The sequence below is a fragment of the Pezoporus occidentalis genome, unplaced genomic scaffold, assembly GCF_034315485.1.
Source record: "Pezoporus occidentalis ecotype Australia unplaced genomic scaffold, CSIRO_AGI_Poc_V1 ctg17, whole genome shotgun sequence".
Taxonomy (NCBI): Eukaryota; Metazoa; Chordata; class Aves; order Psittaciformes; family Psittacidae; genus Pezoporus; species Pezoporus occidentalis.
The window spans coordinates 5,936,391-5,949,158 of NW_026913531.1; the positions used below are offsets into that span (position 1 = coordinate 5,936,391).

Consider the following 12,768-nt stretch of genomic DNA (forward strand, 5'->3'; position numbering starts at 1 on the left):
TCTTGGAGTTAGTACATTAATTTAAATAGCAGGTTTTTTCACACAAGATCCGAGAGGTTTTATAGGAAGAAAAATATGGTAATGCTAAACATGGCTGTGTAACAGACAGAAGTTAAAGCAACTCATTTAGTACAGCTCTGGAACACAATTTGCTACAGGACCAAGCACTTCAAGGTTCCGCTCCACCTCCCACATTCCAATATATCCAGATCCTTACCACAACAGACGTCAGAGAAAAAAATTAAATGTAAGTATGTAAGAATTACATGACTGTTTGCATAAAAGCCTACAATACTCCGGGGGGGAGGGGGGGAGCTGGGGGAGAAGAGGGGCAAGTGAAGGGGGGAAAGAGAGAAGGAGAGGCTTTTAACTTTTTGTTCTACTAGCTTCAGGAAAAATTACTAAGCATTAAATGGTACCTCTGAAAAGATAAGTTACTAAACCAGTAAAAAGAACGGAGCAGACAGGAAGAGAATCTTCACTGGGTTCCAAGTTACATGGGCTGAAATTGTGTTTCTACACTCTGAAGAATGTGTGCCAAGTAATATAGGATGAGGAGAGCTTATCAGTTAACTAAGGTTCTATTAAGGTACTGCTAAGGAGATCTTATCAGTTAACTAGGGTTCTATTAAGGTATTGCTAAGTACTGTTGTCTGACCAGTGATTAATACTACTTTAGATATCTGATTTGTTAAAAACATAAAGCCTTGATAATATTTCAGATTGGATTTAGTATGCAAAAATTAATAAGCCACATCAGCACAAGTAAAAAAACACACACACTCTGCAACTCAAATCCATTATTAACTCTCTGGGACACAGACTACAATCACAACTGCTGCCAAATTTAGGACAAACTAAGGCTAATAAGACACTGGCATAGCTCTGGCTTGGCAAAGCATTGCTTAATTAATAAAAGTAATAATGAATAATTCCTAGTTTAACCTCCAATGACAAAAAAAGTGGGTTTCTGGAAGAAACTGAGATTATACTTCACATCACTGACTGGTCTGCTCATTGCACCTCTAAAGAATTACTCAGATTAAATTAGTTCTAAGAGCTCCGAGAGCAGACTAACAGTTCTTAGCACTATTTCTAAATTGTTACTCACAGTATAGTGTTGTTTTAGAGCTTTTCTGAAGTTAGGTTCATTTAATAATTTGCTGCAGGGTACCAGAACACTAATTACCTCATAAACTCTGCCATAAAGCTAGTCTTTCATAAACACAAAAAATCTTGAAGAATATACTTATTTTTTAAATGCATGAAAAACATATTAAATTTAAATGCTTCATATCCCTGGCCAGAAAAACAGCATTCTTAAAAAAAGGGGGAGCATAACACTTTTCTGTTAATCTAAAAAAAACCCCAAACCTTTAATATCCAAATATGTACCTAAATACTGAAGAGGATAATACTCCCCCTCCCCCCCTGCAAACTACAAATAACTCGTTTCTCATTTGCTACTTTAGCATTCAGTGTTAAAAATTTATATATCCTTTCCAATTATAAAACAAGTAGGTCAGCTTAATTTCCTTTAGTGCTGCTGGCTTGAAAGAGGAGGTAAAACAAGACAAAAAGCACTATGTAAGCTATTAAGAAACGATTTTAAATTAGTGACCCATTCAATAATGAATATTGTATTTGTTTATTTTGCCACCATTTCAGTCATTAGGAGCTAGCTTCTCACCTAGCCTTTATCCACATACAATTTGTAAAGATTGGAACCTCAGTCTCTACACTTAGCAACTTTTACATACAAACTAAAGAAATTACAACAGCCAGCGGCAATGCTCGAGTAATTTTCTCCTTTCTCTCCCCAGAACAAAATATAGGAAAAGATAAAATATACAAACAACAAATGTCAATATTTTTAAGCTCAAGACAACTGTTTATCTGGTAGATAAAATCCCAGGTGTTGTAACACGCAGGCTTCTTATCTGAATTACTAAACAAGAAAGAGATTGGCTTTTGGTAACTGAAGATGACATTACAGAAGAGCAGGTTTTACAGAATAACTTGCTGATTTGTACTGAAAAACACATGCAGTTGGTTTGGATAATTAGGTTTCCCTTTAAAGGTCTTCATCAAGATACTTATTTCCAAAGTCCACCCTTATTACCAATTTTGGTGAACTTAAAGGAGCTGGTTAGTGAGGTCACCTGAACTTGACTGCACAAGAACTTGTATGATGAGGCTCTAGACCTTCTTACTGGAAGTCAGGGGCCGTACCTCAAACAAAACAGAAGAGCATATAAAAAAATTTCTAAATCTATCTGTATGAATAACCTTCTTCCAAAACCAGAAGTCCACAAGGGAACATGTGTATGTGAATGGACCAGCAAAACCCCCTCATCTTCAGGTATGGTTCTGCAATGGCTTAAGCCAAGGTTTACATCAGATGAGTCACCTTCAACAGATGAGCCACAAAAACCTAAAAGTTCACGCACTTGCACAGAGCAAGGCAAAGTACCACAGCCACCAAATATAGAGCTAGGCTCCTTCCAGCAGCCCATGGCGGGAAACTGGACACAAATTTAAAGGAAAGACATTCTGACCAGAACAGAACATAGTTTCATTGTAGGGAGAGTCAAGTACTGGAAGGGTGGCTCAAATAGGCTGTGCTGTCTTCGTCCTTAGAGGTTTTCAAGACCTGACTGGATAACGCCCTGAGCAACCACATTGGATTAAAGACCTCCTGAGATTCCTTCCAACCTTAATTACACTTCAGAATATGACATTCGCAGGCCTGGAATAAAAGGCCTAAATGCTCCATCCTATTCCTCCTAACAACATTCAAGCAGATCAAATACTGTAAAATCCTGAAATAAAACATCAGGGTTTATGGCTTTTATTTTAATTTCCCATGACCTTGTGAAGCATGGGAAATAGTCATCCACCTACAGTCTTCCAATTGGAAAGTCTTTAAATACACAACTCAGACTTAAAAATAAAAAAACAGAGAAAAATATACACGAGTTCACAAACCAGACAGTTTTAAGAAATCAGTGCAGACTTTTGTGGAACTGAACACTTAACAGTGACCTTCTCAGAAGTCCCCTGCACACTTCGAGCTATTGGAGGGATTTAGAAGTTAACAACCATGCCCCAGAGATGCAATGAAGTAAGAAGCACTAGAATTCGTGCCAGTATTTCGCACATGAATTCATATTATCATGTTTAATTTAGAGTTTGGATGGGAATTGTTTTAACCTTTCCTTGTGAAACAGTAATCTATTTCCCACCAGCTCTTACTGGGATATACAGAAACTGCATTTCTGATCCACAAGTTGGTTGGGGTTTTGGGGTTTGGTTTTTTTTTTTTTCAACTGCAGAGAAAGATCTGCTCAAAGTAAGCTGCCATCAGAGATACATGAATATTCAAGCTGCATAAAGCAAAACTGAAAGAGGGTAAGGGTAAAGTCCAGAGCTGGATGGTTTTTCAGGGGATGGATTTTTGCTTCTCTCACATAGGAGGTGGAGGATTATTTGTTTTGGGAGGTTTTGTGTTGGGGCTTTTTTTTTTTTTTTGGCTTGGATCTTTTGAAAGTAACACATCTGGGATATAGTACATTCAAAGAACAAACAGGCTGATGGAAAGTTATAATGCAAGTCTGGAGACATAAAATAATTCACAAGGCTTCTGGTGGTTTATAAGTGACTGCGGAAATTAATCCATTCATGGTTTCTGTTCTCTTGTATCCTTAGAGAAAGTTACATCTGTGCAACTCAGTAGAGTTGTTCTCCTTTTTAAACCATTTTTTTTTTATTAGCAATTTATAAAAGTAGTTCTTACAAATAAAAGATATTGTTATAAAGGCATAAATTACAAATATTCCACAGCCCCCAGTCTAGACAGAAATGTCTCACTGTTACTAAAAATGTCCTTCTTCCTTTTTTTGAGGGAGTATTCTTCAGCCCACTGAACCTACAGTAGAGAAATAAACACAGACTAATTTACTTTAAGCTTTGGAAGCTAAGAACCAGTATCAGCAGAGTTTCACCAGAAATGGGCAAAGTCAAAATGAGGAAGTCTAAAATGCATCCAGTCTATAATTTGTTCCTTCTAGTACAGAAACAAACACAGAAGTCTAATTTTGGTTAAAAATATATTTTATATTCCATCATTTACTACTATCATCTCCTTCCTAATGTGTTCAATAAATGAGTCTTTCAGTAACTAGTTCTGAGCATTCAGGTGGGATGAATCAGGATCCCCAAAGTCGTGAAGGCATTTTGAAGAAATTACAATTCCAAATGTTGAGGTTATAGAAGCAGCAGCTTTGCAGCAGTTCTTTTTATTCAACCTTCATGATTTACTCATTATTTCCTCCACATTATGAATATTAGAACTTACTTATGAAAACACTATTAAAAATACCTGAGACTGCTATTTAAACCCATTACCTTCAGAAGACAGTTCTAAATAAGTGTTACGACAGATGAGATAGCAAAGGTCGATTCAACTGGAGAATGAAGCCAAAGCACCAACTCATTATCCATCACTCAGAGCAGTTCCACCAACATGCTATAAAGTTTTAGGGTTTCCTAATATTGTGTAAATATTAAATAGTTAAAAATATCAAAACACCACAAGTTTTCAGCAGTATTTTTCTTGCAAAGTATTAATAGCTTCATCTACCTGAGAAACACAACACAGCGACAAGATGGACTGACCTCCTGTCATCTTTCAAACTACTCTTTTGTCCTGCTGCCTTGGAAAAAGCAATTTTCCAGCACTTCCACTAGCAAAAAGAAACTAGAAAAACCCTAAACATTTTCTCTCACATACACAACTTTAACAATGCAGCTGTATTAGCATACACAGCTTTCATATGAGAGCTTTCTGCACCAGCAATTGTAGAAACTTTGAAAATTTCCTTCAAGGACGAAGAAGGGTCTTTGACTTGTCTCCCTGTATTATCTTTAAAGCCAAGCTGGCTAAATATGGCCCACCAAAATGTACTGTCAGGGGCTGGAATACTGCATCTTCAGGCTCAAAAGGTTGAAATCAGCATTATAAACTTCCACTGGCAAACAGGTTAAGTGACATCCCTCAGGGGCTGATATTAGTGACAGTAATACGCAACACCTTTACTAACAACCTGCAATGGAAGGTACTCTAGGAAAGTTTACAGCTAACACCAAACTGGTAGGGACTGGTTAAAAGGCTGAAAGGTAGAGCTGCTATTTACACCACCCTCAACAGGCTGAATACAGTCAAAGCTTTACTAGGCAAGACCCTAAGAAACCTGATCAAAATTGGCCCAAAACAAAAACTGATCAAAACAGCAGGATATCGGACTGGACAACTTTTTCGGAGATCCAATCTATACTTCTGTTATGATTCTGTGTCTATTTACACTGCCATGTATAATACACCAATGCTGAAAACTCTTTAGCACCCAGCTTTAAAGACATAATCAGAGCCAGAGCATGTTGTCCATACCCATCTCTTGTGATGACGTTTCAGCTGCATATAACCTCACAATATTAGTCTTCATATTCAGATATGAGTTTAAATCTCTTGAAATTAACGCAAAGTTATTTTCATTTATATGCCTGAGCTACTAGTTTGCAAATAGCCAAAGCAGCAGAAGTTTCTTTTTGATTTGTAGGAAACCATCAACCTATCATTCAAGCTAGACTAATGCATCTTGTAGAACAGTAGCAATTAAATATTTCCAAAGCAATTACTTGTTACAGTAAAGCTACATACAAATTCTGGAAGGAAAAAAAAAAAAAGTCAGATAATTAATTTTTAGCAATACTTAGTTGTGGGTTCACTTCAGTGAAATAACTGGTCACATCAATACTTCCCTCCCTAAGATTCTCAGTAAGACTGAAGTCACCTTATTTGCACTGGAAAAATGCTTTATATGTTTATTTCAGTGTAAAAGTAGACAAATGTACAGTTGACAGGCTGTTTCTACTGTGGACCCTACAGTACCTTCTTCTTTCAGAATATCTTGTCTTTTAAGTAGGCTTTAGGAACAAACAGCAATGGGACAGACAGAGCTTCGGTCTTGAGTACTAGAGAAATACCCTAGAAATCATGCAAAGAAACACCTACCTTCAGTCAGCAAACACCTACATTTATTTAGGGTTATTGGCTACATGACAGACTAGCAAGAAAAGGCAGTAAATGGAAAGGCTGAACATCAACAAGCTTTCGACCACCAATTACAACCTAGACTAAATACTCTTCTTACTTGCTGCAGAATTCAGCACTTAACAGAAGAGGAAATACTTTACTTATATTGCATTTATTTTCTGCCTACTAACTGTATCCTTTCAGATGATTCACCCCCCAAAAAGGAGAGTGAAACCAACCAACCATACAATAATGTTTTCCAATTATACCTAACTATTAAAAAATCATTTTAAAAAACAACCTTCCCAAAATTGCACTTACAGATACATGCAAAGTCAAAAGAATTAGAGGGAAAATTAATGGCTTCTGACATTATTTCATCACCGTCCTTCCTATTCCAGTAGGAACGAGTGCTGGAATTAAAAAGAACTAAGTACATAAAAGAATCAGTACTTTCTGGTAGAATCCTGTGAATTCCAGCTATAGGTACTAGTCTACACTCCGTTTCTCTACAAAAACAGCTTTATTAAATTAATCAAGAAGAAAGCCATATCACTTTGAAGAGAAATTACACAACTTCCATCTATCTTCTCCACCAGAAAATTACTGCACTGCCCAGCCTGATTCCAAAACAGCTTTATGCCTAGAGCACAGAGACCCCAGATTTGCAAAATGTACATGCAGGGATTTAGAAGCTGGTACAAAGATTCTGGAATTGAAAACTTTCCAGACTTCTAAGTTTATTATGTGATTTATTTGACCAAATAACTTCCCTCACCTAGCTAAGTGTCAGGATATTAACACAATTTCTTAATATAAGCTTATCATGCGAAAAAAGATAGGAAAAACAAAACACCAAAAAAAGCCTTTTGAACAAGTACTGCCCACAGGCTCAGACAACATCAGATTTCACAAAGGCATCAACGGCAAAACAGACTAGATGTAAACTGTCTCAACACAACCCTATTATCAGAATCTGAAAAGGCTGGTTTTGATCTTTTCACCCTGCCATGTCTGAAGGAAAAACCATAAATGGAACTGGAAGATGAATGCGTTCACCAGGCAAAGCAAGCAAGAGGATGGCCTAACACATCCCAAACAGTCATCCAGGTCAAATAAGCACATTTCAGGCTTCCATTCTAACACTAGTACCTCTGCATGAATAGTAAGGGTATCAGTCATCAGAAATAGTTGGGATTTCCCATCCCCCCCAGTACTTTGAACAAACACTTACTGAGACCATTCCCCCCCTGCCCCCTCCCCGAACATATGTAAAAAGAAGGCATTTGTTTTACAAGAAAATGCACAGAGATGCTAGAAAATGCAAAGACACTACCTCATTCCTAATATGGAAAATGGCTAGAACTCTTCTTTCATTTAACATAATCCTTAGGTAGGGACTCAGTAAGAAAGATGCTGCTGAAGGCAACTTCTGGTCAAGAGTCCAACCACTAGCACAGGATTCCACTTTTTTCTACTCTGCAGCCATTCAGAGAAGGATTTCAGTTCCTCTAAAACATACCCAGTAATTGCTATGGTTGACACATTTAGCATTTAAATTTTCCTTAAGCATTTCCAACTGGAATTCAGGAACTTTCTGTCAGTCGACTCAGCATGCTGGACTACTCTAGTAGCAGGAACTCCTTCCCCACAGAAACTGCTCATTGCTCTCTGCTCATTTACAATGCTGCTGTTCGGTATGACACCTACCAAACACCACACCTGCACTGCCTTCTGAAGAGGCAGAGCAGACTCCTGGCTTCAAGCCATCAGCATGGTTTCAAGAAGTCATACCCTTACTGCTGTTAGTAAGTAGACAAGAGATGAACACAGACCGGCTGAACATCCTCTGCAGATTCCACCTCTGAATCACTTCTACCTACTCTATTAGTTACTTCCCACAAATGGGTCAGGAGACTGTTGAGTCTCGAATCTGGCAGGTTCCCATGCAAAACACACAGATCTGAGTTCTTTACACCTTTTTAGATCATTCATCACCCTATTATTAACAGAAGAACACCTCTGAATTTAGATGACTTCCATCTGGTTAGGTGAAAATACAAACTTTGTCTGTAAGCACACACTAAATAAAACCATGGTAAGTAACTGTTCTTCCTAGATGGACCATATTTTTTATTACATATACACCTTTTTTTAAAATGGTAACCCCAAAAAAAGTTGTTATCCTCCTGGCTGGGGTTCAGAAAAAAAACTTACCCATACAGCTATGCAAGCAGAAATCTCCAGTGTAAACAGTCACAAAAGTAAAGCTGCACTTTCACCGGTGCAGCTTGTTTTGCCTGGAGCAGGATAGAAGAATTACTATAACAATACAAAACATAACTCTCATCCTATACGTGGGTCCTCACAAAGCACTGTCAGTGTAGCGTAACAGGAACTTTGTGTGTTTTTTGGATAGACACTAGCACAGCTACCTATAAACATGAAAAATGTCACAAGCAAACCTAACATCTGCATCAAGTGAATACCTACAAACTGCAGAACACTTTCTCACATAGCTAAAAATGGTTATAAAACTTAATATTTAAAAAAGAAAACTTAGCTAGCAATGATAGTTGCTTACAATTTAGTTACCTTTCACAAGCTGAAGAACTGTTACACACAAACAGAAAAACCAAACACCACAGCACTTAATATGTATGGGTGAAATCAACATTCAAGATTCAACAAGCTATCAAAGAACTACTTTACAAACACTGAAAATGAAAAAAGCTGCAAATATTTCAGAAGCCATTTTCATCTGCTCAGTTAAGCACTAGTGCTGAGCAGATGAAAAACAGCCTTTACTTTTATCACAATGGCCTGTAAATACAAAGTGTCACCACTACTCCCAACCTGTCACCATCTGTTTTCACAGTTTCCCCTACGGTTTCTGTTCTGCACTGACTTCAATACAAACTAGATTTAAGACACAGAACTGTTTAAGACCTAGCTCTATTACCTTTCTATGAAACAGAAGATAAATTAATCACTAACAAGTAATGATCTGCTAATATTGTTCATGTCTATTTCAAGATAGCTGAGACAACACAAACTTTTACTTTCCTTGTTCCACCACCTTTGGTAATACTAAATTCTCCAGCTGCACTGCAACTGAACCTAGATTCTACCTCTCTGGGGTAAAAACTGGTTTTGTACTCTGTTTTGGACAAAGAAGCTTCTAGGCACTCTGTATCATCTGTGAGTGCATTTTGTCAACATAGAGACATTTTAATTTCAAAGTATCATAATCTCCTTTGATCATGGTACTCCACCACAGTGACATGCTGATCATAAAAAGAGACTTTAGCACAAAACGGCTGCTCCATTCTAGAGAACAACTATATTCTTGAAAAAATAAGACTATAAAACACTGTGTAAAGCTCTAAAAGAATCTCCTAAAAACTATTTTAAAACACACACCATGCAGAGCTACAAGTGGTATGTGGTTAAGTTTTACTACCGAGTGTGATACTACCAAGTCATTATGCATAGCATGATAAAGCTACATCTAGCACCTAATGAGAAAGACATCAAGGAACTAGAGTATTGCAGATACCTTCAACAAGTTACCATCTACACCGCAGCCTTCTCGTTTAAAAAAACTTCAGTTCAATCAAGAAGATATAAAATATCTTTTTGTAAATTAATAGATACATGAACGACAGTATAAGTAAATACTCTGCAAAACATCCACTGGTAAGCAGTTACTCATACTTGACACTGGAGACAGTTTTTGAAGCTGTCCACCCTCAGGAATGATCTAGCGTTCCCTAATTAAACAATTCTAGGAATGCATGTGGCAATGATTAAAAACATTGAAGAAATGTGAAATACTGAAAAGAGAGAGCTTTGCGTAAGCATATGCGAGTCAAAAATACAACACTACTGGCAAGCTTCTCCATTAATACTTTGTATAACAGGTATCTACATTTATCCAAATTTGACCCTAGAACTGTGATAGAATGCTTAATTCCTAGTTTCGGAAGTAATTAGTATAAAGATAAAAGAAGTTTCCAAGGAGTGCCAACAAATGGCCCTCAGAAATACAGGAATGGGTGAGAACTTGCTTCTCAATGTCTGAATATGTTAACCTTAATTAACAAACCACCCTGAACAGTGAAGGAGAAGCTACAGTAGCAAATTCACACATAAGATTCTAATTGCTGCCAAGCAAGGAACATGTCTGGAAAGCAAAGCATATTTTGAGCGACCATTAAACAAAACAAACACACACCACAACTACCAACAAACCACCAAACCCCAAACCACACTACCCAAAATCTACTCAAGGAATACTAGTTCAAAGTAGAAAACCAGGAAACTAGTTCAAAGAACTATGACAGTAGTCTCAAAGAGCAAAAAGAAACCCAAGAAACTAACAAAGATGATGACTGGGGATGAGGTACACAGCAGAGGCCCCTAAAATGTAACACTGTACAGCACTTGCAGTGTGCAAAACCATTTGTAACTGGGTTTGGTCTAGTTCACTTAGGGAAGATACAGCATTTGAATAGCTCCAAAAGAAGCACAGAGGGCAGGTATTTAGGGGGCTTTGTATAAAACAAACCAACCACAGTCTAGGAAGCTTGCACACTCTGAAGCCAGACAATTCAAGAACTTACTTGTATTCCTCACTTTCCAAAGCAAGACTACTAAAGACCTATGCCAAAACACTTCACCTCAAACTAAAGACTGTGCAAGTCATTACCCTCAAAAACACCAATTATAAAGTCTTTTATTGTCCTAAAACTCACACCTCACTTCCCAGTACCTTCTTGCATTAAAATGTCTGCTGTGAAAGTCCCTGGGACATCACAAAAATAGCATTAGTGACTTCAGGTATGAAAAAAATTATTTCACCTCCTGCTGCTTCAAGAACAAAGGTCTTACTTTCAAATGTTATTAAAATAACCTATGTCAACCAAAAGAAGAACCACAAGTTTTTTCTACAGAGATGGTGGTCATCAGTGTTAGTGCAAAACTGGAGACTAAAATCCAGCTTTGTTCAAAGTTTCCTTTGGACTTTCTTATTAACTGCAAAAAAAAAGCTGAAGACTTAGTTATCATTCTTCTGAATTCCTTCAGGAGTAGTATAAATCAATGCCAGATTTTTATACTAGTAGCAAACCACAGAGGACAGTGGTGTTGGATGATAAAAATATCTTCCTCTGCCTTCGAAAAAATGCTCTATAAACCACTACATTTTTTCCAATGCAGGACATTCTTTTGGGTTCCAAACTCAGTAATATTTACACCTGAACATCTATTCAGAGCTGATAAATCCGTTTTCTTTCACTACTATTGGTTTGCCCATACTTTAATAGGCACATGTCTCAGCCTGATCTTCCAAAAGCCCTAGAGCTTACCCTCTGCCAACAAGACGACATAAAAACATAAGTCACGGGTCATGACAGGTCTAAACGATGTGGACTAAACACCACCTCGCCCGTTTGGATGCTGCGCTGTCACGATCGCAGAACATGCCGGGGCAGGAGGACAGCCCGGTCCCTTCACCCGCTCGCGGCCCCGCGGTCCGAGCCCCCGCCCGCCCTATGCTCTCGGGTCCCGCGGGCGCCCCCGGCGGCGGCTGAGGTGCGGCGGCGGCGGCGGCTGAGGTGCGGCAGCGGCCGCACCACCTCCCGCACCACCTCCCGCAGGCTCACCTCAGCTGCCGGGATGTTCACCACACCTGTCGACCTCCTCTTCTCTCTCAGCTTCCTCTTCTCGATCTGCCCCTTCCCCTTCCTGGCGCTGGGGCCCGAGCTCTTTCCCTTGGCGGCCAGCTTTTCGTCGCCCTCGGGGGAGCCTGGCGCGGCGGCGGGCGGGGGCTTGGAGGCAGGCTCGGCGCCGCGGACCCCGGCGAGGGCCGGTGGCTGCTCCTTGTTGGGGGCGGCCCGACCCAGGGCGGCGCTGGAGAGCCCGACGCAGTTGACGGCCCCGCCGGCGGGGGGCGCCGTGCGGTCAGGGGGCGCGGCCGGGCCGCCCGAGGGCAAGTTGTTGTTCAGCTCGGTGGAGGCGGCTGCCCCGGAGGGCCTGGCCTCCCCCCCGGCCACTGATCCCGGGGCCGGCGGCGCCTGCTTCGCCCGCATCTTTTCCCGCTTGGCTTTCCACTCCTCCAGAAAGTCCGTGGTGCTGCCCCCAGAACTGCGGTAGCCACCGGTAGCCATGTTCCCGGCGGGCTGGATGGCGAGAGCGCCCCACCAGCAGCAGCACCTCTGCTGCCGCCCGCCCTGAGGCGGCTTTGCTGCCGCCCGGAGAAGAGAGGTCCCGGCGGGGCTGGGCGGGAGAGACGGGGGCGGGGAGACAGACTCAGAAGCACAAACACCCTGGAGAGAAACAAAAGGGGAGATGTGAACCTTCCCGCGGCGCTGCCCGTCCTCGTCCCGCCGCTCCGCCGCACCCCCAGGAAGCCCTCCCTGCCCGCGGGGACGGGTCTCCATCACCGCCCGCCCTCGCACGTCAGGCTCCTGCAGCTCGTACCGCGCCGCCCGGCCCCGCCACGGCACCCCTCGCCCGCCGGGGCTCCCCTCACCCCTCGGCGCGGAGCCGCCCGGTGGTACTCGCCTCCCCCCACCACTCGTTCTCTCGCTTGCCCGCCCGCCGCAGCGACCGCGAAGCGCCGTCCCCCACCCCCAGAGCCTCCGGGGTGCCATCCCCCCCGACGCCCGCTT

At 41.0% G+C, this 12,768-nt stretch overlaps 1 protein-coding gene across 6 annotated transcripts in view; it reads right to left on the bottom strand.

The window, feature by feature from the left end:
• PAWR (pro-apoptotic WT1 regulator) overlaps positions 1-12,768 on the bottom strand; it is a 79,084-nt gene that overhangs the window by 65,985 nt on the left and 331 nt on the right. For 3 of the 6 annotated variants that reach the window (XR_009963865.1, XM_062613820.1, XM_062613819.1), the window contains exon 1: positions 11,761-12,686. Coding sequence is in view for 5 of the 6 variants with exons in the window: in XM_062613820.1 (XP_062469804.1) it covers positions 11,761-12,537 (777 nt within the window). In the remaining variant the exon portion in view is untranslated. Of the gene's footprint in view, positions 1-11,760; positions 12,687-12,768 lie in introns of those variants that run through there. The other 3 variants (XM_062613821.1, XM_062613822.1, XM_062613823.1) reach the window with 2 other exon arrangements.